The 24,473-nt window shown below is 42.3% G+C and overlaps 1 protein-coding gene across 5 annotated transcripts in view; it reads left to right on the top strand.

Moving 5' to 3' along the window:
- Positions 1 to 17,513: 17,513 nt before the first annotated feature.
- The window catches only part of TMEM164 (transmembrane protein 164), a 38,301-nt gene continuing 31,341 nt past the window's right edge, over positions 17,514 to 24,473 (top strand). For 2 of the 5 annotated variants that reach the window (XM_086850623.1, XM_086850620.1), the window contains exons 1-2: positions 17,677 to 17,982; positions 18,219 to 18,787. In XM_086850623.1, the coding sequence (XP_086706749.1) occupies positions 18,422 to 18,787 (366 nt within the window). In that variant the 5' untranslated portion in view covers positions 17,677 to 17,982; positions 18,219 to 18,421. Of the gene's footprint in view, positions 18,021 to 18,218; positions 18,788 to 24,473 lie in introns of all 5 variants that reach the window. The other 3 variants (XM_086850624.1, XM_086850622.1, XM_086850621.1) reach the window with 2 other exon arrangements.

The raw sequence follows: 24,473 nt of genomic DNA, 5'->3' as shown, positions 1-24,473 counted from the left end.
CTGCATTCTGTGATTTTTTTAAATGACATGTACATTTTCCTCTTGGAACATCTGTTTCTATGGTTGTAAATCCCTATAAAAACCAATACAAACTAATCTTGCTTTCATCAGATATACTTATTTTTTTGTATCAGAGATTGCTGTGCCCAGAGCCTAAAATTACGGAGTTTCAACACTGAACTCTGGCCCAAGGACAGAAGTTCTGCATATAGTAGGTAGCCTTCAAGTACTACAAGCAATTCCAGCAAGTTGCCTGACATGCTCCAGGAGTTCTGTTTCAGCCTGTTCCTGAAATGGTAAGGGAGTACTTACAAGACAGTCTTGCAGCTTCCGTTCTTTAATGATTCACAAGACACTGCACCTATAAGAATCTCATTTACCCAGCTTGTCAAAAAAGTCAGGATTTTGCTGGAATTCAAATTATATTATTTTAACTCTGCCTTTGCAACAAGCTTTGAGACAGCTTGTTTTTTGTAACACAACCGCTTTCTTCAGAGGCTCATTGATGACTGCACTGTTTCCCATCAGCCCAACACAATTACCTCCACAGCACTGTGGAACATTGAAAAAGTAACACAAATTCCAGGAGCAATGTCTTTTAAAATGTAATTTACAGACATTTTGCTGTAATGGTACAGACCCATTCATCAATCTTGGCTATTACACTGAACAGTGTAAGAAAGGTATATGATTACTTGGTCACCTTTTTCAGTACCTTTAGGAGTCACCCATAAAACACTACCCACATACACTTTTACCTCTCCCATCCACTTAGGTCTGTATAAGCTCTTGATTACATGAGCAAAGATGCAAGAATAGCAGGTTTCTATGTACTTAATAGCATTTTTCAGTCAACAAGTCAACATTTCCTTTGCATAGTAACTTCATTGCCAAAATATTTTGGGTCTAAATTGGTCTGTTTCCATTAATAATATTTGTGGTACACAAAGCATTTGTCCATTAAAAAACAGAAATGTCATATAAAGATGGGAAGTGCAGCTCAAAGTACAAAAACGGTTTTTGAATTCTTACCTTAAAAAGTGCTTCCTGTGAGATGAAGGATTTGACTCAGCACTCAGTTCTGTAAAGTAGAAGAATTTGTAATGAAGAGTCCAGGTGAAAGTCAGTCTGTAATGCCATGGTAAAGTTATCAAAACTGACTCTTAAATGTTTGCCCTTGTAATATTGACTTCCCTTTTGACAGCAAAACAGAAGAGAATTCTTTTTGCACTACCAGTTTGTCATATCAGTGGCTGCTACATACTTGTACACATTGTTCCTCAGGTTTACAATTAACATCATGTATGCAAGAAATATTAATGGAATATACTTCATTTACACAATACTTCTAATGACCATGCTTTTGTTTCTGTCAGTAGTTGTATTACAAGTTAATTCTTGGAGTCAGTTATTTAATGTATTCACATGACCACATATGCAAATTGTTTGCAAAATGTAGTAGCTACAGAAGAAGTAAATGCTTGTGAATGAAACCAAGTTCTGAAATTCACAGGCGCTGGGGCTGGGGAGGGGAACCCTAGTACTCGGGGTCCAACACTGCCCAAAAGCAGACACCACCACCCCAACCCCAGGATACCTGTCTCCACAGGCCAGCCTAGGTATCAGTATTACACAGCTGACAAGTATCTTGGTAACAGTTTCTTCTTGTCCAGGTGAATAGTATCACTTACAGACCTATTTTCTTACCAGACAATGATACTTAAGAAAGATGAGGCTAGGGACTTTCAGCTTTAGCCACTGCTACTTAGATAATTTAACTCCTTCATTGGTACACAATGGAAGCATCCTCACATAAAAGATTGTAGCAGCTTGAGAAAATGAGAAGGCAGTGCAAAAATAGGCAGGGTAACAAAAGCTACATTATATCGACTGAGCAACTCCATCTCTTACCAAGTTTTAGAATATTATTTTTCATTAGTTCATCCAACTATTATCAGGCCTAACAAGAGATGCCTTGCTTATCTCCTCATTATCAAGGATACAAACAGCAACAGGGCTGTTTTTCCTTTAAATATTATTGATCAGCATTGACAACACCCTTCAGGAGAAAAGTCAGGAGCAGCCCAATAGTCAGACCAGGACACCAGAGCACAGCAGTGTCAGTGCCTTCTCTCCCCTCACACACAAGTGACGATCAGTTCTGCCTGCAGAGGCTTCTCAGCGAACAGAACATGTGCAAAATGTATAGCACAAGACCAGTGTTAGTTCTCAGAATTTAAAGGGCTGCTTAAAGCAAAGCAGTTATATATGCCTTTATAAGACATGTTTTCACACTGGACTTACATATGTTACGGTAAGATCTGAACTCCCCAAATACCAGCTATGTGCTGTGTGAACCGGTGTAAGTTCATTCCTTCTTATAACTTCTCATATTAGAAAGGAATTCTATAATTTGGAGACAAACCACATAATAGAACGTAAGTTCACTCTTTCCCCTTTTTATCTCTGTCTATCAAATTTTGTTTTATACTGAGCATTTGACAAAACACACTGTGGCTGGACAATTAAAAGCTATATCGCTATTCAATGTTATTCAATATTACACTGACATTCACCTCCCTTCCCAGAAATGGCTGCCCACAAGCATTTAGAAGTATTACTGTGCAGAGTAAACAAGAACTCCTTTGAGTAGCAGAGCTGATGAAGCCTTACAGGTTTTTAATAGATTCAAAACCCTAGCTCTTTTTCTTCCATGGATTCTCTGTTTATAGGATAATAGATACTGTGCTCTCAGTGCTCTACTAACTCTGTTACTATAAAAGATCATTCAACATTATTCACCATTTCCATGCTAAACCAGGTTGCCATGTGACTGCACATGCAAATGCTGTGTGTCTTCAACTTCATCCTGATGTGAGAGCTCGGTCTATTCAGGGCCGAGTTCTCTTGGGATACTCCTCCACAGGGAGTTTCGCTTATCCTAGTTCTGTATCAGGAAGAATACTCCAAAGGCTCATTAGGCTCTTGTTTCTCATGTTTATTAATGTATTATCATAAGACTTGGCAGTCCTCCCTGGACTTTCTGCTCAAGTTCAGCCCACCATTGACTGGCTCAAATTGGCTTGAATGGCGCAAAATGGCCCCGAAATATGCAGCTCTTTTACCTTTTTACTTATTCTCACCCAATTAACAACAGACATGTAAATTATTTTTCTTAGTGATCCAATGACCTAACACCTGTGTGCTGTACTGCGGCATTCTCTATCCAATCACTTACTACTACCCAAAAATCTGTAGAAGAAGATGAAGGACAAGAGACACCACCCTAAATACTCCATCTTGTCTTCTGTTCTCTAAACTAGTTTTAACTCCAAACTTTAACTTTTTCACCCAGTGACTTAAGAAAACTCTGATTTAAACACACTCTTAGTTTTTCTGTTTAACAGTTAATTTTCTATTTAACAGTTGTTTTCATGGTGTTATGTTAAATTCAGTGTTTTCTTGGATGTCAGAGCCGAGTATCAGAGATAAGGGCACGCACTCTGTGCCTCAGATTCCAGTATATATACTGATAACCCAGTATCAAATTCTTACAAAAAAATTTATAAGGTGGGACACCCTTTCTTCATATAGATTTTATTGTAAAGTCTTGATTCTGTCCTAGTTATCCTGTGAAAGCAGCTTTGTCTAATGCCTCAGGTAGGAATTTCAGATAACAAACCCCACCAACTTCTTGTTCAAGTTTACTCACAAAATTTGATTTATAATTAATGCTACCATTTCATCTTTTTCCCTATTTTGTATAATAATTTCAAACATTACACACTTTTATACTCTTCTGCAAAGTGCTACAAGAGCACTTGAAGTGCATAGTCCTTGCAGTGCAGGAGAAGCACTACAGATAAAAATGACACCCTAATTTCTGAGCATTTCCTTTTACTTTTGCTACTCATTTAATGCTAAAACTATCAATTAATTTCTGATACTTGTTTCCAATTTTCACTTTTTTTTCACATAGCAAACCCAGCAAATACCACCTCAGAGCAATTTCCATTACTTTACATCCCACAAACAAAATTTAGGACCTTTCACAACTGATCCTGCAAATAGACATGATTAACCTGGGGAAGTATCACACAAAACAAAGGAACAAGAACAGGTATTTCCCCAAAAAAAGACTCCATGAGAACTGCAACAGGTATTTAATGAGCTTCCACTGACTTCACTGACTTCAGCAGCACAGGGCTCTGTGCTTACTTGGAGGGAACCAACTTAGATGACTGAAATACTGTGAAATTAATCTCCATTATGACCCCACTGACTTCTCTGGTGCTACACTGGGCACAAGGCTGGCTCACAGGCTATAAAAAGTGTTGGCACGAGCACAAGGGAGTTCAGTAAAAATGTTAAGAGGATTAGTGATGAACAGGAGTCTTAAACAGTTTCAAAACAGCAATGGAAGATTTAACTTTAGACTTACTATTTTTCTATGGTATAACTTAATAGCAATTCCTCCTAATACTGGATTTAAAAGTTTAAAATAAGCCATAATAAGCCCTAATAAATACCTCAGGAGGTCTACTGTAATAATACCAGTTAAGCCTAATAACCACCTAAGTCTGTAGGTCTAAGACATTCCCCTGGGTGTTAGGTGATAGTTCAGCCAAATACTGAAATGTCCCACTCGGACAAATAAACGAATAGTTTTAGCAAGTTGAGTTTAAAATACCTGTCACCCAGGCCATATTTTTATCATTATTTTGCCAACCCAAAATTATGATAAATAAATGCTGTCAAGCTTTATCTCATGACCAACATATTCCCAGAAGGATTCCTTTTCCCTCCCACAGTCCAGCTGATGAAATGGAACAAGGGTTTTAACATTCAATGACAACATCATGGTTATTAAGCCTGTCTGAAGACAGAATTGGTACAAATCCATCTGGAGTTAATAAGAGGGATTTCTAAGAATTATTATTCACAATTATTCATGATATTTAAAGCAGACTGCCCCATTTGCAGAGAAGATGTGAAACCCTTCCTCCTCCTTTCCCTAAACCACCTTTTAAGATTCAGAGAAGAAAGGAATTACATTTTAGCAATTAAATTTCAGAATCTGGTAGAGAATTTTATACCATTGGTTCTACGAGCTTTAGACTACTACACTCTACTCCTTACAATTTAACCAAAATATTTCATATTATTCAGGCCACTCAATATTCAAAAATACACTGTGGGAACCTCTTGCTTCTGCTATCAGGAAGATGATGGCTATGGAGCAGTATCGAGGCAGAATTATCAAGTTTGACTTACTGGTTATTTTGACATTCTGTTGACTCAACTTGAATCTACACTACAGGTAATATCCCAAGTTGCCAGTGAGTTGTGCCGCTCACATAAGTTTACTGATTTTATTTTCAAATTATCTTCCCTTGAACTGCTCTGCCTTTGTAGTATGGCAGTGACCAATGACTTCTTTGCTAAAAATCACCTGCTTCCAAAAAAGGGAAGGACAGCTGTTCAATACCAGTAAACACTCCAATTCTGGAAGACTCTTCCTCCAAGGTTCAAACCAGGCTAAAGCCAAGCAGGACTGGGAGTGCCACCTGCTGTACAAGTTTAATTTTTGTTCTCATATACAAAAGCAAGCAATTTTGTAACAAAAGGTTAATTGCTGAATGATGGTGAAGGTACAACTGACACCAAAGAAGGCTTCCAGCAATGGCACTTTATTGTTCTTTAGTACAAACTTTTATACTCATCTTACATGTATCACACCTGTGTGCCTTCTCAATCCTTTTGTGATTGATCAGCACACTGCAGCACTCCGTATTTCATTGCCTTCAATATTGGTCACCTGTCTTACACAGCTGTAGCCCATTAGGGATGAGGCTCAGCTGCAGCCCCATTCCCAATCACCACAAACTGTGTGCCTACAATTCCCCCTTTCTTTTCTTTTAAATAAATGCCATGTCTACCATCCTTCTACAGGGTCCTTGCAGAAGAAATAGCAAACGTGGTACAAGAATCTTTTTATGTAGGTTCCACTGGCTCTGGAATGCATCTATGTACTGACCTTGATTCATTCCCCAAACCTACATTACATATTATCAAAATCCTTGTATCTACACTTCTGGAAATACCTACATTTATAGAATATTGACAATATCAATAGCTGTAAAACTTCATAAAGCAACATACAAGAATAAGCTAAAAGCTTTATATTAGGTTATTAAGAAACTCAACAGCTATATAATTCTATCAATAGCTACACAACTTCGACAATATCAATAACTATACAACTTCACAAAGTAACATACAAAGCTAAGATAGGCTCTATATATATCCCCATCACCCTTTGCTTCTTCCAAGGAGTCAGGTGAGCCACAGCTAGGTTTGAGGGGCATTATCTAACACAGGTCAAATGCAATGAGCAGGTACCCATCAAACTCCAATATCTGTTGAAATACAGGCATATCCACGTCCCCAGGTAACAAGATTCCCATAGGCCTCCTAGGCTCATGCTTGCAAATTACAAACCCAGACTGGAGTAGGGCCACAGGCCCTGTCACTTGGTGACTGTAATGACAAAAAGTGTGTTAGAATAACAGGTATTGTGCATGAGGGAGGAATAACAATATAAATACAGCTTTCCAAATTCTTGCCTGTAGGACCTCACTTATCATTCCCCCTTTTTGTTTTTGAAGAAAGGCTTTAAGTGTACAGTGAAAGTGTTCTACAATAGCTTGACCAGTTGAAGAATGAAAAGTACCAGTGTCATGCTGAACACCCCAGGCTTGCAAGAATTGTTGAGTATGCTGAGCTACATAACCAGGTCCATGTCCTAGTTTAGGGCAAATTTGGAAGAAAACCTCCAATGGGGCCTCCCCAGGAAGCAAACCCACATGGCCCCTTTCTCCACCCCCCAACCAGTTCTGGAAGAGATTTCTCTGAAAGAAGTGGAAAAAACCTGTTTATTTCACAGGCAGAGCACTACCCAGCACAAGAATGAACAATATCAAATTACAAAACCTCTCGCCCTTCAGAAGAGATGACAAATTCAGAGGGTCTCCCTCCTGGGGGTGTTGGCTCTGTTATCAGTCCTTGTGGCGCTGGAAAATGCCGCTGCCCAGGCTGGGCTCCCGGTAGCCCACGGGTGCAAGCTCCTGGTGCTCCCCCGTGTTCCCAGTCCAGAGCAGGTTTGATCCGTTCCAAGGAAAGGGAAATAAAACAGTCCAGGAAGACCTCTCACTTTGGCTAGTTGAAAAGCCAAGGCGATCTGTCCCTTGTTGTCTGTGCTGTAGACAAAACCCTGTCCCAGGATGCGAGGGGAACAAGTACAGTCTCTGATAACAGACTCGGTGCTTCTTCTCCACTCACTTTTACTCTTAGATGAAGTTTTAAGGATACAAAACCTAATTCTGGGCTAGATGGAGGAATGGGGATACAATTTAACATCACAATCACCCCAGGACAGTCCATTATATCTCGACAACCTGTGGTACACCTAAGGCTGCAAAGGCATCACATCAATGCAAGATCACATCCCTTGCCTTCTCTCCTACATGTACAGAAGCCAAAGAGGTCTTAGAATAAGCGTCCACAGAACCATATACATATTTAAGGCAACCAAACTCTGAAACATGAGTAACATTAGACTGCCATAGCCAAGGAGCTCATAGACCTCTAGGATTCATCCCATCCTGAGTCACAGTGACATGTTGCTGACAATCAGACCGTGAGGTAACAATATCACATGCTGCTGCAGATGTAAAGTGGAAATTATGTCACATAGCACAAGCCTCTTGATAGAAAAATTTATGTGACAGAATTGCTTGTTGTAAAGGGTCTGGTACTGGGGCAGCACATGCTGGGGGTGTCAGCTTGTCTGCACAAGCATTTCCTCCCACAATGAAACCAGGAAAATTAGTATGACTACAAACATGAAGAATATAAAATGGTGCAATTCGTTGACATAAAGTATGCCATAATATTTTTTTAAAAATGAAACAGTTCCTTACCATCTACCTCTTTCAGAACAGCATGATCTAATTGACAAACCATATTGCATACATATTGAGAATCAGATACAAGATTTAAATTCTCATCAGGCTTTGAAAGCCATTATGACTGCTCTTAATTCTCCTAACTGAGGGCATCCATCTTGGTGGTCTATAAGATCATGCTACTGATCTCCATCCATCTAGGTGACAACTGCTTTTCCAGTCTGCCCTGATACATCAGTAAAAACTGTGCACCCCTGTAAAAGGGTCGAGGAATAAATACAGTGATGATTCCACAATTTGCAATTTGAGTTGTAGCTGCAAAAATTTACGTGCAGGGTGATGGAATAAGATTTTTCCCAGAAAGTCTACCATAGCCATTTGTAAAGCAGAGGTATTTGCCATACACCAGTCTCAACAGTCAGAGGTCAAGTGTCAGTCATAATGGCTGACTCTCGCCCTGATAACTGGACACACCATTGTTTGACTTTACAAATTATATGAGCAACCAATTCTAAGTGAGTGGTAACTGTCTTCCTGCACTGACATTGATGATATAGAATGATATAGATGATATAGAATGAATGACATGATGATATAGAATAATAGAAATACCCATTCTAAGAAGTGCAAAGGATCTTGCCAGCTGTTATGCCACTGGGCTACAAGGCCCGCGGGATGGTTCTAAGACAGTAAGATATATACACTGAGAGGTATTGGTTGTAACCACACCCCAAGCTTTTTTCCATTGTATTGCTAATTCTATTTGCTTCAATGGAGCAAGCGCTTCTGGTGACAAGCTCCTGGAAAATAATAAGGAGGGATCAACTTTCAATAGATCAAGAAGTGGTGCCAACAGCACATTCAATAATCCCAATAATGACCTGGTCCAATTAATTGTGCCTAGCAATTTTTGCAAGAAATTCAATGTTCAGACAGAATGCTGAATGGACACCATCTGAGGTTCAACAGTTTGGCCCAAGATTTTCATTTCCTCTGGGGGCTTGTTGCTATACTTTCTCAGGAGCAACATACAAACCATAATTTGTCAAAGCCTCTTGCATTACAGGCAAGAGCTGTAGAACATCTAGCTATTCTACAGTTGGGGCAGCAACTAAGATATCATCCATATAGTGATAATAAACCTGAGGAAATCGATCTCTGACCAGTCATAACACTTGTGCCACATACCACTGACAAATTGTACGGCTGTTTTTCATCCCTTGTTGTAGCAGTCCAATGATATCTTTCCCCAGGTTCACTATTGTTAACATAGGGGACAGTGAAAGCAAACTTAGGAGCATCATCTGGGTGAAAGGGTATAGTAAAAACCAATCCTTCAGATCAACAATACAAACATCGCAAGTAGCTGGAAGTGTGGTGGGAGAAGGCATACCTTGCTGTAATGCTCCTATGCTTTTCATCACCTCATTAACCTGATGGAGGTCATGTAAGAGTCTCCACTAACCAGACTTCTTTTTGATAACAAATACTGGTGTCTTGGTTTAGAAGACAGGTGTCTGCTAGGGAGGGCAGGACAGGGGGTGCAAGGCCCACCAATGAAGAAGAAATAAGAAGCAGCAGCTCTGCAGCTCTGGCTGGGTGATGGCAAATTCTTCTCCCCAAGCAACCACAGCTCCCCAAGAGTGTTCTGCTCTTAAGCTGAAGAAACCAGCCAGCCTCCAGCTGCCCCCACCCTCCCTTTTTCCTGACATCCCCCCCACCCCGCTGCCAGGCCCAGCCAAACTCTTCATGTTTCTTAACCATCAGCAGTCAGGTCTCCCTGCAACTAATGGGTAAAAATTCCATAGGTGTGATGGAACAAAAGGAAGGACATCTAACCCCCAACAACTGGAGTGTTCCAAGAACTCAGTGATGGCTTAATATGATTGAGTGCCATGAGAGCAGTCAATTTTTCATGATTCAGGGGCCACTGGTCAATCCATATAGGCTGTGTAGTCAGCCACTATAATGGGATGGCAGGTCTATGCTGACTGGTCTCCACTGTGGCCCCTAGGAAAAATTCTGCTGTTGCATTGTTAAGGTGACTCCCCATTGAGTCAAACAATCACATGCCCACAAATTTAAAGGCACCAAACTTACATAAGGGCAGATGGTAGCTACCTGCCCATGAGGATTAATGAGATAAGCAACTTTGGTAACTGGCAGTGGTAGTTAGCAACTCCTGCCACTGCTGCAGTAAGTACTGTGGGCCAAGCAGAAGGCCACTGTTTCTTTGAAATAATAGTGACAGCAGTTCCTGTGTTAATCATGCCAGTAATAGTCACCTGCGGGGGGAACATTGTGTGGATTGTAAAGCACACATCATATTGGGTCTAGAGTCAGTAACCATTTGTGTCCGAAAAACCTCAGGGGTGCCTGTGGACCTAATCCTGTCAGTCCCTCTCTTGATAGATTCTGCACTAGGTACTTATGGCACAAAAGGGACCAATTGAGCAATACGATTTTGCTTAGCTATGGTGACTAGGGGTGACAGTGTCTACACTATGGCAAAAATCTGCACAAGACAGTCCGCATAACTAAGTACAGGTAACACAAACAACCCTCGCAAAATAAGTTATTTTTGCTTAGGTATGGTGACTGGGGGTGACAGTGTCCACACCATGGCACAAATCTGCAAAAGATAGTCTGCATCAGTAAGTCCAGACAAACAACCCTTGCAAGGTAACACTTGAACATCCCACCAGCAATGCACTCAACCTATATCCCAAAGGCTCAAAGGCATCTAACGGTATCTTCTGTACCTTGTTGTCACTTACAGTGACTGAGGCAGCTGTGATGACACCCGTTCCTGCACTCCCTTTGGTTCTAGTGCTGAGCTTGCAACGTAAGTCTAGAAGGGGTAGCCTGGACACATTTATGTCTGAGCTTGTGTTTGTATCACACTCTGCTTCCATTTTCCCTCTAGGCCCTCTAGGCAGTAGTGCCCACTCCTGGCTGTCAAACTTAGAAGGGCACTGCCTGACATAATGTCCCTGTTTGCCGCAGCAAACACATGGCCCAACATTCCCCACCATTCCCCGGCACTGAAAAGCTGCCAGGCTGGTTAAGGGAAGTTCTCTTGAAATGCCCCTTTGGCCCTCATCGAAAACAGTCTTTGGAGATCTGCACAGCTGCAGCAACTTGCCTTGCCGGCTGCTCCACCTGGTATTGAGTCATCCTGACCTTGCTGCAAAGCCTCAATCATATCTACTAGTGCAGGATTCTGCAGTGGCAATGTGAAAAATAGAGTTAATTCTTTAGAACTTTTAAAAATTTAATAAAGCGATTAAAAGGGACAACGTCTAGCATTGGGGTGTTTCCGGCTATCGGCTTAAGAGCACACCAGCAGATTAAGACAGTGTTATCTATATACTGTTACATTACTGAGGTACATGCATATTCATATATTTCATATATTATTCAAACATTTTTGTGATGGCTTGTAATTGTATGTTTAGTTCTTTAAATCCTTCCCGAGTGACTCTTGCCAGTCTATCTACCTGACCTGTAAGTTTGTACAACATTTCTCTATTCCGATAGTTTGCTATAGGACCGAGAAAGGACGTCCCAATTTCTCGTCTTCTTTTGAATATTTCAGTTTTGGAGGCAAATTAAATTGAGATACATTAACTTTTAATGGTATCAATGCCATTGTTGTTTGCATTTTCTGGGCAGCCTGTCGTGCTGTCCAGTCTGCCTTTCGATTCCCTTCACAAATCTTGGAATTTCCTGATTGGTGTGCTTTGCAGTGCATAATTGCCACTTGCTCCGGCTTTTGCACTGCTTTTATCAATTGTAGGACTGCATCTTGATGTTTAATGTGTGTGCCTTGGGAAGATGGCAGTCCTCTTTCTTTCCACAATGCCCCGTGTACATGCACCCCTCCAAAAGCATGTTTTGAATCAGTCCAGATATTTACTTTCTTCCCTTCACTCAGCTCTAACGCCCTGGTCAAGGCAACCAGTTCTGCTCGTTGGGCAGATGTGTTTGCTGGCAAGGCCTTTGCCTCCACCACTGCACCTGTTGTTGTTACCGCATATCCAGCGTATCTGGTCCTGTTCTCCACAAAACTGCTTCCATCTGTAAACAGCTCCCAGTCTGCCTGTTCCAGTGGGACGTCTTTCAAATCTCCTCTAGCTGAACAGATGTGTTCTATCACTTCCACACAATCATGTTCTAATGGGCCTTCTTCAGTTGTTGTACCTAAAAACAAGGCTGGATTCAAAAGGTTAGTTGTCTTTAATGTGACATCATCCTGCTCAGTCAGGATTACCTGGAATTTCATCATCCTGCTTGGAGATAGCAAATGGCCCCCCTTTTGTTCTAAAACAGTGGTTACCATATGTGGTATGTAGACATCTATGTGTCTACCCATCGTGAGTTTCCTAGCTCCTTGTATCAGCATCACAGTGTCTGCAACTGCTCGTAGGCACGAGGGCCATCCGGCACTCATGTTGTCAAGTTGTTTGCAGAAGTAGCCTACCGGCCTTTTCCAGCTTCCCAAACGCTGGGTTAGTACTCCCAGAGCTAGGTGTGATCTTTCATGTACAAACAGCTGAAAGTCTTTGGATAAATCTGGCAATCCTAACGCTGGAGCAGTTGTCAATGCTTTCTTCAGTTTGAGGAAGGCCTCCTTCTGTGGTCTGCCCCAGGTAAGCGGTTGTGTCTTCTGGGCTTCATACAGAAGTTTTGGAATTAGTCCATAGTCCATGATCCACAGGCAACACCACCCTGTCATCCCAAGGAAAACTTGCAGCTCATGTAAGTTCTGGGGCTCTGGAATAGCACAAATAGCTTGAATATGATTAGTACCCAGCTTACGTTGCCCTTGTGAGATTTCACACCCCAGGTAAATCACAGTCTTTTGGCCAATTTGTGCCTTTCCTTTAGACACCTTATATCCTCCCATTCCCAGCTGATTTAGAATTTCAATCTTTACCTTTATGCAGGTTGCTTTTTCTTCCGTAGCTATCAGTATATCATCAACATACTGTAACAGCAGGTATTGTTCTCTCAGTACTTGCCCGTTTTCAGTCCAAATCTCCAGTTCCTTCGCCAGCTGGCTTCCAAATAGGGTTGGACTGTTCTTGTATCCTTGTGGGAGTCATGTCCAGGTGAGCTGAGTTTTCCTTCCATTTTCTGGATTTTCCCATTCAAAGGCAGTTTCCTACTTTCTTTGTCAAGAGGTATGCAGAAAAAGGCATCTTTTAAATCAATTACAGTAAACCATCTATATTTCTCTTTCACGGATGTCAACAATGTGTAAGGGTTAGCTACTACTGGGTAAGTATCTTTAGTTATTTCATTTATTGCTCTTAAATCCTGTACTAGTCTGTACTCACCATTTGGTTTCTTCACTGGGAATATTGGTGTATTAAATACTGATTCACATTCTTCTAAAATCTGGTACTTCAAAAATCTATCAATGGTCTTTACTATTCCTTGCTGTGCTTCTGGTTTTATAGGATACTGTTTGACCCGCACAGGCTTTACCCCATCTTTTAATTCCACGTGTATCGGTTGTGCCAGTTTAGATTTTCCTGGTATATCTGTTTCCCATACAGAGGGAATTACTGCATCCTCTACTTCCTTAGGGATAGTAGGGACAGGTTTTTCTTTTATCATTAAAATTTGTCCTGTCTTTGATTCGGGTATTTTCATTAATAGTTCCCCGTTCTCAAAAGTTATTACTGCATCAAGTTTTGCCAATAAATCTCATCCTAAAAGTGGAATTGGACACTCAGGCACATATAAGAATTCATGTGTTAAAACTTTGTTTCCAAAACACAAATCTAGGGGTTGCAGGAATGGCCGATTCTCTTCCTTCCCTGTGGCCCCAACTATTGTTGTTTTGTCCCCAATTTGCCCTTTCAGGTAATTTAGTACAGAATATGTAGCTCCCGTATCCACCAGGAATTTTACTTCTTTATCTCCCAATTGTATAGTTACTAAAGTTTCCTGTACTGACTTCTGTTCCGATTCTAGTCAGCTGCTGTACTCTCCCAGTACCATAGCCTTGGCAACATCTTCCTGCTGGAACTGATTGCCCTGGTTAAACTGGTTATTCGGGTTGTTTGGGCATGCTTTTTTCCAATGCCCCTCCTGCTTGCAATATGCACATTGATTTAACCCTAATCCTGACAAAACCGATACCCCTCGTCCTCTACCAAGTCTGCCCCTCCCCAATCCATGACCACCCTTGCCGCATCCTGGATTCTCTCTCCCTTGTAATACTGCCAAGAGATTTTGCTGCTGCTTCTTACTAACTTCCCTTTCCCTGCTATTGTATACCTTCCAAGCCACTTCAAGTAATTTATCCAAATTCCTTAATTCCTCTCCTTCTAACTTCTGTAATTTTCTCCTGATATCGTCTTGCGACTGCCCAAAGAAAGTAAGAGCAAGCTGAACTTTTGCTGGTTCTGTTTCTATTTGCAGATCTGTATATTTTCTCGCGGCTTCTTTAAGCCTTTCCAAAAATGCAGTGGGGGATTCTTTCTTTTCCTGCCTTATCTCATACAGTTTAGACCAATTCATAATTTTAGGCACAGCATTCTAAACCCCTATCTGAACCCATTCTTGTTATCTTTTCAGCCTCCGCATATCCCTAAATACATTAGGGTCCCACCCTGGATCCTCGGTAGGAAAATTCTCATCTAAAGTCCCTGTTACCAACCCAGTTCTGAGATCTTCTCTCGCTCTCTCCTTGGCTCCCTAAGCACCATCTCTTTTTCAGTAGAATGCATTAAAGTATCTAATATTACTTGTATATCATCCCAATCTGGATTCGGAGTTTTCATAACCATTTTTACCACCCTTGCCACTTTGTCAGGATTCTCTTTATAAGTTCCAGCTGACTGTTTCCAAATTACCAAATCCGCAGGAGAGAAAGGTACCTTTACAAACACCGGCCCCTCTACTCCTACTCCTTGTCTCAAGGGGGCAATCACAGTCTGATTTTGTCTGCCCAAGTCTTTTTCCGTTTTATACAGGACTGGGGCAAGCTTGGACTCACCGTGTCCGGTGAGATACTGGTGTCGCTGATTTATTATCATTACATCCATTACTGCTATTTTCCGCCCCAGCATTTTTCACATTTCCTTGTATTATGGTTAAATTTTGATCATCTCCTGGGAAAGAAGGATCAGGGGAAGGTGGAAGAGGAGGGTAAAGAGGGAAGGGTGAGGTAGGATTAAGTGGACTAGAATTAGGTGTAATAGGGTTAGGTGGAATAAGACTGGGTGAAGTGGGGGCAAGACAGAGTCAGGTTCTTCCGGTTCTGTTAAAGCCACCTGTAAATCAACATCCATATCATTCCCCCGACGCAAACTTTCTTTTAATGCCAGGTGTTTTAAACATTTCTCTTTTACACAAACCTCACATTTATCACTCACACATGCTTTAACCACCATCAATCCACACTCAGCTTGCCATTCTGGCTTGTCTCGAAGATAGGAAAAACAAGTCAACATACGGAACTTCATCCCATTTTCCCTCTCGCTTACAAAACAACATCAACTGTAAAATAGTATTATATTGCAAAGATCCATTCTTTGGCCACTTTTCTCCACTATCCAGGACATATCCTGGTGTCTTGGTTCTAGAAGACAGATGTCGGCTAGGGAGAGCAGGAGCCTCCCTAGGGATGAAAGAATGTAGACCCCCTCCCTCCAAATTATTATAATTTTGAAATCAAGGGGCTTTTAGGCAGAGATCGGGGGATAGGAATAACAGTTCTTTACTAGTATAACCAGGCAAACAAACAACAATAACTACAGCGTTAGCAACAAAACAGAACCAGGGACCCCGTGGCAGCTTTCTCGGCCGAGATGGGAAGGGATGGAGGAGAGGCTTTGCTTCACAAACCCCTCGGGCAGTCAGTGCCGGTGCTCCTGCAGGGCTCTGAGGAACACTCAGCTGGAACAGCAGGGATGAGCTGAGATCCTGGGCCGTGGCTGAGATGTATCAGCAGCTCCGCAGAGGTGGCTGGCATTGCCACAGGTCCTGGCAGGGCAGGGGGTGCGAGGCCCGCCAATGAAGAAGGAAGAAGGAGAAGAAGAAACAGCAGCATCTCCATCTGGGTGATGGAGAACTCCCTTCTCCAAGCCGCAACAGTTCCGAGAGCGTCTTGCTCTCCAGCCCAAGAAGCCAGCCAGCCCCCAGCTCCCCCGCCCTCTCTTTCACCTGCCCTCCTTCCCCCGTGGGCCCAGCCAAACTCTTTGTGTTTTTAAAGCACCCAGTAAGTATCAGCAATCAGGTGTCCCCACAACTAATGGACAAAATTCCATAGGTGAGAAGGAACAAAAGGAAGGACACTCAACCCCCAACAGAGTGGAAAGGGACAGACAGGTTGTTCATGGCAGCAGATAATCCAGGCGGTAGACCCAAAAGAGAAAATACTCTGCTTTGTGAGCAGTAATCCTGTGTTTTAGAAATGGAGTATCTTTCTGAACAGTAATTCTGCAGCTTAAAGAAAACTGCCAATTACTGGTGTTAGTGCTGAACTGCTTGTTTTGAGTATTCAGGCTGTGGAGCAGGGTAATGCAGCAATGCATGTGCTGCAGGTATGTGTGTGTCCAGTTAATGGGGGAGGCATTTACAGGAACATTGTGCTGCAGGTTTAGATCAACAATAGGTATTTTAATCAATCAGCAGTGACTGAAAAACCAGCATTTTGTAGAATTCTTATTAAGCTCACATTTTGGAAAGGAGTTCTTGAAGATTTTGGAAAAACCTGGTGGGACCCCTTCTTTCCCAAAGAGGGAGTAATTTCTTCCACTGACCAGAATGGCAGTGGCATACAGCCTCCAGCTTTATAGACCAGGTGTTGCTGCCCCTGTCTATAGAAATCATTTTGACTCAGCCAGTATTGATATCTAACTGGTCTTTTCAAACTTATTTGTGGAACTAAGCTTTTTTTAAATTTTTTTTTTTTCTCCCCCAGTTAATGAGGCTCAACAGAGTTCGGCCAGTGCCGGTGCTATCCTGTGGAGAAGGAAAGCCCTGAAATGATCATGGTGGGGAGAGCGATGTGCTGCGTGCAGATAATGTGATATAAAATCTGTAGGAGACAGCTCTCAGGGGTTATCAATGGCTCTGATTGCCTTGAAATCATCCACTTAACCTGCTACTTTCTCTGGATCTCAACATACCTTTGCCTCTCAGACAGTTACATATTTGCAATACAACCTCTTCACAGTGCCACAGACCAGGAACCAAAGCCGGATTCTCCTGGTTCTCACAGAGCACACGTGGCAGTAAATGGCCTAAGCACAAACACAAGTGCGGTCTGCGGTCTCCGTTCTGTGCAAGGCACTGGGCACACCTCGCCGCAGGCACATGTGTGCGACACTTGGCACACCTGGCTGGAGGCACCTTGCCATGACCAGACCAGAGCTGAGCTGGAGCCCCGCTCGGGTTTGCTCCTTCCTCGGCCGACCTAGCTATATCTGCTGTAGCGGCACTTGAAAAACTCGTTTATCTAGTGAAGGTCGCTGCCGATCGGCTCGGCGAACAGGATCGCGCTGACGGGCGTGCAGAGTTGTGCCCAGTCCTTGCTCCCCTCCCGGCCGGTGGCACCGAGGGGGCGACCCGCGGGCAGCTACGGGAAGGAGGAGGAGCAGGAAGGAGGGCAGCCGCGCGAAATGAGCGGCAACAGGCGGGAAGGAGCCGCGGACAGAGAGCGCACAGCCGCCGAGGGAGCAGCGGCGGCGAAGAGAGGCTGCGGGGAGCGGAGGGAGGCGGGCGCAGCCGCGAAAGAGGGAGGAGCGGGTTGCCGGGCGCAGCCAATTCGGGGGACTCGTCCATTTTTCGGCGTGAGTCAGGCACGTCGGTGGGGTGATGCTGCGGCGGCGGCCAAGGGCCGGGCCAGCCGCGGGGAGCGGCCCGCCCGCTCGGGCCCGGAGTCTCGGCTGTGCCGGTGCTGCCGCTGAGCGTAGCGGTGCTTCCTCCTTCCCGTCCCTCGCCACGGCCGGGGGCGCCGGGCCTGCCGCTCCTTGACACCCGGCCGCCCGCGGAGGTACCGAGCCCGCGCCCGGGGATGCGGGGGATGCGCAGGTGGGGGGCTGCGGAGGGACGGAGGGGCGGGCCGAAGGGGCTGGGTACGGCGCTGGCCGCGGGTAAGAGCAGCCCGGGCGGGGAGGAAAGGGCAAGCAGTGGGTGGCAGAGCCGGGCGGGGAGAGGTGGGATCCTGGGCTGGGGGTCTGGACCTGGGGCTAGAGCAGTTCCGCAGCTGTGGCCTCTGTCTCCCCTCAGGCTGCTGCGTGCGGGACTCCTCCGGGCAGCGGAAGGGAAGAGCTGCCCGTGCCCCAGGCAGAGCTGCCGCTTCTCCCGGAGCCTGCCAAGGAAGGGCTGCAGCTGGAGCGTCTTGGTGTTTCGTGCTCCGTCTCTCCGGAAATATTTTGGCTTTGATTCCGTCTTGCTCCTCCCTGTTCCTGGAGAAGAGGTACCGTCCCGCTATGCCTCGATACAGCCTCCACAACCTTTTGGACTGGATGTATGGAGGGGTGGACCCCAGCTTTGCCGGCAATGGAGGGCCGGAATGCGCCGCCTTTCTCTCCGGCCAGCAGCGCTTGCTGGAGAGTTTGGTCTTCCTCAGTGTGGGCGCCATGGAGATCCTCGTGTCCCTGTGGAAGCTCAGGCAGCAGCATGTCCGGGAGCTGGAGAATCTGCTGCAGCAGCGCCAGACTAAGCAGGAGAGCCTGGGCAAAAACCTTCTGCTGGTGCTGCTCTGCCTCATCTTTGGGCTGGAGCTGGGATTCAAATTTGCCACCAGAACTGTCATTTACCTCCTGAACCCCTGCCATGTGGTCACTATGATGCAGGTAAGGCTTGTGCAGGGTCACCTGAAAGTTTGCTTTTGTGATGTACTTGCAAAACAGTATTTTTTCCCCCCCCATAGTCAGTTTGTGGACCAAAAGTGCCTAGCAAAAGTAGAAATGCCGAGAATGGTATAAATATTTTAAAACTTTTATTTTTAATCAGTTGAATTGAAATCTATATAAAAACCAAAAACCAAGACAGATGAAAAGGTGAAATTATAGCTATAGCTAATGTCTGAATCTCCGGTTGAAAGTGTAAGTAATTAAGGCTTTCTCATCACTTGCCTTTACCTGATCCTTGCTTCAAGAATAGAAGGTGCTGTTTTCACTGACAGCAGTGCTAAAATTTGCAGCAAATCCAATGAAAACAAGATTAATGCAAAACCAGCTATGTAATTTACGTGCAGCTTTTTCAAGCAAGTGCCTTCTAGGGGTTTGACAGTATTTTGTGAAGGTGTTGGAGAAACAAATTACTTACTGTGCAGATAATGTTGATTTACCTTTCTAATTTTAGAGGCTGAATACAGGTGTTCCCTGCTTCTCATGTGTGGGGTGAACAAACTGATGTGGCCTAATATGCCTTTAATGACTTGTGGTACGTTTGTTGATGTGTATGCAGTTTGAGTAGATTTTTCAATAATGGATACAAAACCAGTTGCTGAACTGGGCTATCTAAAGCTTATAAGCTGTGTTTGTTAATAGTCCTGTGCTTGTAGTTAACTATCAGCTTGTTAAGGATTGTGGGAGATGTCAAAAATTATTTTGCTAATTTTCTACCCTTAACGTTAAATAGCTTAAAAAGTTCAAGGTCAAGAATTAATCTAAGAATGTCAAAAAGATTTTCATAAAAGTTGCCATGATAGCAATATCTGTCTAAAATCAATAACAGATGAAAATCAGATCAATGCCATTCTGTGTCTCCCACTGCAGTATGTGAGGTGATCTGGGCTGAATCAGATATAGCCAGTTGTTGAATTTACACCTGGAGAGAATTTCTAAAAGGCAAGGAAACATCTTTTCTGGTTGTTCCAGCAGTTTGAGGCAGATGGGTTTTATTTCAAGGCAGCGGGAGGGCAGGGAAGGGAACAAGCTGCTACAGCAATATTCAAGACCTTTACAACAATTAATTTACAGTTCCAGAAATAATTAGTAGGTTATATAAATTCCTAGGCTGTGATGCAGTGTTTGCTCAGTAATTTACAGCATAGGAGATTTCCTTCCCTTGAAGTGAGAAGGATTATTGTGAAATCAGTCAGTCAGCATAGGGAGTGAAGATATGCAGGGACTATGCAGAAATAATTAAAATAAAATAATACAGCAACATTCTTTCTAGGCAGTACTCAGTGATAACTGGGAAATTTTCCTATTAATTCTCTGGAAAAGAGGTGAGGATATATTAACAGGATTTGAAAGTGTAGTTGTCTTTATGTTATGATGTTAATGATAAGTATTCATCTGAATGCATACACAGACCTGGGGCAGCTAGTTCTGTTCACCTCTTTCAATAATGTCTCCTGCAAGGGAGACTGAGTCTGTTAAGAGTTAAGCTCTTAGTCAAATCTCGTTTTGATTAATTGTGAAGTTTTAAAAACAGTCCTATGCTAATAATTCACTAGAAATGGTGTTCCAGCATTTGTGAAATTGAGAAGGTGAGCATATCAGCAAAATGTAGAAGTCATGCTGCTTCATCCTCAAAAAGATGTATTAGAAATAGGCCCGGGCTTAATGTAGAGAAAGAAAGTAATGGTAAAACCAGTGGCTTTCAGCAGAAAAAGAGAGTTAGATCCAAAGATAGTCAATGACCTCCACCAGCAGACAAGTAATACATAGTTGGAATCTTGAGTACATTGGTTTTTTTCTAGCTTGAATTTGTTTTTTTTCTAGCTTGAATTTGCTGAGGATGATAGATTTGCAAGATGAAATATATGAAAGTATAATTTGTCCTTCACTTCTGTTCTTGCAGTAGTGTGTACATAATCCTGCTGTGTCTAAATAATGTAATGAACAAAGTAGAAGGTGAAGAGATGAAATGTGCTACAACAATCAAGATCACTTCAAAGGGAAGCCAACAGTAGCTGTTGGTAAAGGTCTCTTCTAGTCTATTTCTGTTTTCATTTTCTATGACTGAGACTGTTTCACCTCAGCAACAAAGACTGGGCTCTGAGCCAAAAATATTTGAAACTGAAAATTACACTTCAGATTTTCCCTGCATAAAAGCAGAAGTCCTGGTCTTAAAAGACATGAGACTGAAATGAAATCAAAGTATAATGGAAGTTAGATGTGTGTGCATTTGGGCAGACAAAACTGTAATATAATGGCTACCAAGTTTTAGAAATGGGTCTATTCTGACTAGGTGTCTAATTTCTGCCTATCATGCTAGTCTGTGTTCAACTCTTTTTGTAAGTGGAAAGAACTAGTTTAGATGTGTCATTGCAAGGATGAAGTGTTGATCAAGTGGATATATTTAACTGCCTCAACAGGTCTTATGGTTAATCAACTTCCCAGAATTTGATGCCATCCTGTCATCTGGTTGAATTACCTAGAAGCCATGGCACTCATTTCCTGTTCTGGGTTTTGGCTTCTTGCTTAGCTTTTGGAGGAGGAAGGGTGTTTTTTCACCAGTGTTATGCATGCAGCATCACTGAGAGAGAAATCCTTCAAGTCTTAAAAAATGATATATATTTGGTAACAAGGGCAAATGGAAACTGGTGCAGTTTCTCTGCCAGCTGTAGGATGGGGATGGGGTTTGTTTGTGCAGCATGGTGTTATTGTGTGGTGCAGCAAGGGGAGAAGTATGTGAAGGAATGCATACTAAACTCTTTACATAAAAAATGGTCTTCATGAAAGTTATTTGAATACCTCTGTTAAAAAAGAAAACAAAAACAAGCCACAGGCCACAGCCACTTTTTAGGAGTAGCAATTTGATTGGACCAGAGCTGCTGCAGATCTGACAAAAGGGAAACATTCAATCTTTGGGCTGTTCAAAACCTTTCCTGCCTTTCCATAGCAGGAAACAAAAATCAGCATATGTTTAAGGAGCCAGGTGTTATATATTCAAGACATTAATCCTTTCTAGTATTTTAGGGGACAACACTGGTAATGAAATAGGCTATGTGATGGAAATCGTTGAAGTTTCTGATTGAGCAGTGCAAGAAGGATTCCCTCAAGATCCAAATATAGCATTATTGATTTCTTTGCAAGCTTTGTGAAGGAGACTTTGAGCAGCAGCCAGGGTGTGCTTGTTGAGAATTGTATGTACGAGTATTGTGTCCCTGTCTATGAGCATTGCTTTAGTGAGGTGAAAGGAAAATTCAACTCTTTGCAATGTCAAACCAAATGATTTCAAAACCATTTTTCTTTACACGTTCTGTATTCTTTATAGGTTTGTTTTTTTTGTTTTGTTTTTTCTTAACTTGTACTAGTTTGAAAGCAAACCAGTGAGAGATTCCAAGTCAGAATTACAATTTAATAAGAAAATTAAAATAAATGCATTTTATTAGTACAAAGTACAAAAACACTGACAGAGTCAGAGTATAGCCTGACACCCTGTTGGTCTGGGTGTTGGTAGCAGTCCTGTTAAATTGTGGCTGCAGACCTCTTGGAGTGATGTGGTTCTGTTGAAACAGTGATGCTGTAGAAGGGTGTGGTTTTTCTCTGAAGGTCCAGTGGTGATGTAGAAGGGTCCTGTCTTCCTCTGGGAATCCAGTGGAAAAAGGCTGCATGAGGTGTTCCAAACTCAGATTATATCCCGATAGGAATGCTTGGCTCCTCCCCCTGGGCAGAACATCTGACAATGGGATAATGTAATTTTTATCAGTCATGGAGTGAGACTCAGTGTCTTATTAATAAAAGATATCCCCCTGGAGGGAGCATAGGTCATGAAAAAAATAAAGAGCACTGCCCCACCTGGTTCTAGCAGACGGTAAAGGAATGCATACTTTTGGTAACATCTTATGTTGTAACCTAACACATTACTTTTCAGTCAAAACCCTTGTGTTCACGTAGCAGTTCTCAGCTCAGCTTTAGTGAAGGAGCAGTTAGAATTTATATCAAAAACTCGTTTTTCATTATTTCTTCCTGTACCCCCAGTTTGTAATTTGGCACACAGAATTTGCAAGCTACTATTCACAATCAAGGTGACTTAATGCAAATAAGTAAACACAGGTATCTCTTGATGTTCTGAAGACACCCAGCTGGATCTAACAGACAATTAAGATTAAGAGTAGACTGGAGCCAGAGCTAAAATTAGCCTGTATTGCAGAAGAGAAACTTGTGACCAAAAAAAGAAAAAAAGTAATCTAAAGCAGAGGTTGTAGGTAACACTGGTAGGCTGAAGTGATCTCAAAAGGTCGTTCCCCACCTTAATGATTATGTGACTATAATAATGTTTCTCTTTTTAAAAATATTTTCAGTTTTAAATACTGAGAGTTATGACTTACCAGTCTGTAGAAATTAAAACTGTCTGTGTATCATTTTATTGAAACCTTAAGGAAGTGACAGAAGCATGACTGTAGCCTAATCCTAAAATTATTGGTGCAGCCAGCTGTCCTTGTAAACTGTTGTGGATTTTGTACTTGATTTTAGTACGTCTAGGCCTTCTTCCAGAATGATGGTTTAATACCAATCTTAAAATAAATTTTGTAATTCTATTTTATTCTAGAAAGAGTTTTGCAAGAATAATTTCCCAGTGGTAAATTCTCTGCTGGTCAGTTGCTGTAATTCCCTTCCAGTTCTTCACTGAATTATTTCACTTCAGGAATAATAAGGACTGACATTTGTTTAGAATAAAGAAAAGTGTTTGTAGGAAACCTCTGATTTGTTGAGTTATTGCTTTGGTGATCTTTTTATGCAAAGAGACGTAAATGTAAAGGGGAAGCAATAGGTGGAAAGAAGTATAGGTTTCACCCAGTGATCTTGGTCTGATGTCTACATAAAGTGAGTCTTAAGTGCATCTACAGCTCAGTAAGTACTAAATTCTGTGTTCATTATTTCAGTTCATTATTTCCAGTTCTGACTTCTTTAGAGACCTGGATCCTTTCTGTCCTCTGCAGAAGAGGTTACTGTTTTTTGAAACAATGGGCTGTTTTCAGACCTTACATAATAAACATAGCTTGACTGAATCCTGCATCATGTGGGAGTATGTCCCAAACTATATCTAATTAATTACTTCCTCTTTTTTTTCTTTTAATTTGCATACATGGTTCCTAAATGCTTTGTAATATTTGGAAGAATCAGTTAAATTGTGTAATTTTTTAAATATTCTGTCTCTCCAAAACCTTGAATTAAAGGGACAAAAATTTCCTATGAATACATATACATTTTTCAAAATGTAAATCCATGAACATAAGTTTTTCTTTTTACAGCTGCAAGTTAACTTGTGATGCTTTTCCTTACAGCTGAAGGCTAGAGAGGATATTTATGCTGGTGTGTGGTGAAAAAGGGCTGATGAAGAAGAATTACAGCACTGACAGCACCAGTGTTTCTTGGTTGCAAGCTTCATTTCTTGCGAAGGAGTGCATTTTCCTTCCAGGAAGATGACAGCAGCCTCAGGGACACAGATAAGAAGTGACAGCTCAGGAGACAATCCATCACTTCCTTTATCCTGGGTCTGCAGTGCTCCAAAGCCATTAGTCTGGCCTTCAGAACAACTGGACATGCTTGGATAGTTTAATCTGCCCCTGGTTCCCAG

This window comes from Cyanistes caeruleus, chromosome 14 (assembly GCF_971803275.1).
Source record: "Cyanistes caeruleus chromosome 14, bCyaCae1.hap1.1, whole genome shotgun sequence".
Classification (NCBI taxonomy): Eukaryota; Metazoa; Chordata; class Aves; order Passeriformes; family Paridae; genus Cyanistes; species Cyanistes caeruleus.
The sequence above is the reverse complement of the archived record's forward strand: the minus strand, read 5'-3'. Positions and strand labels throughout refer to the sequence as shown.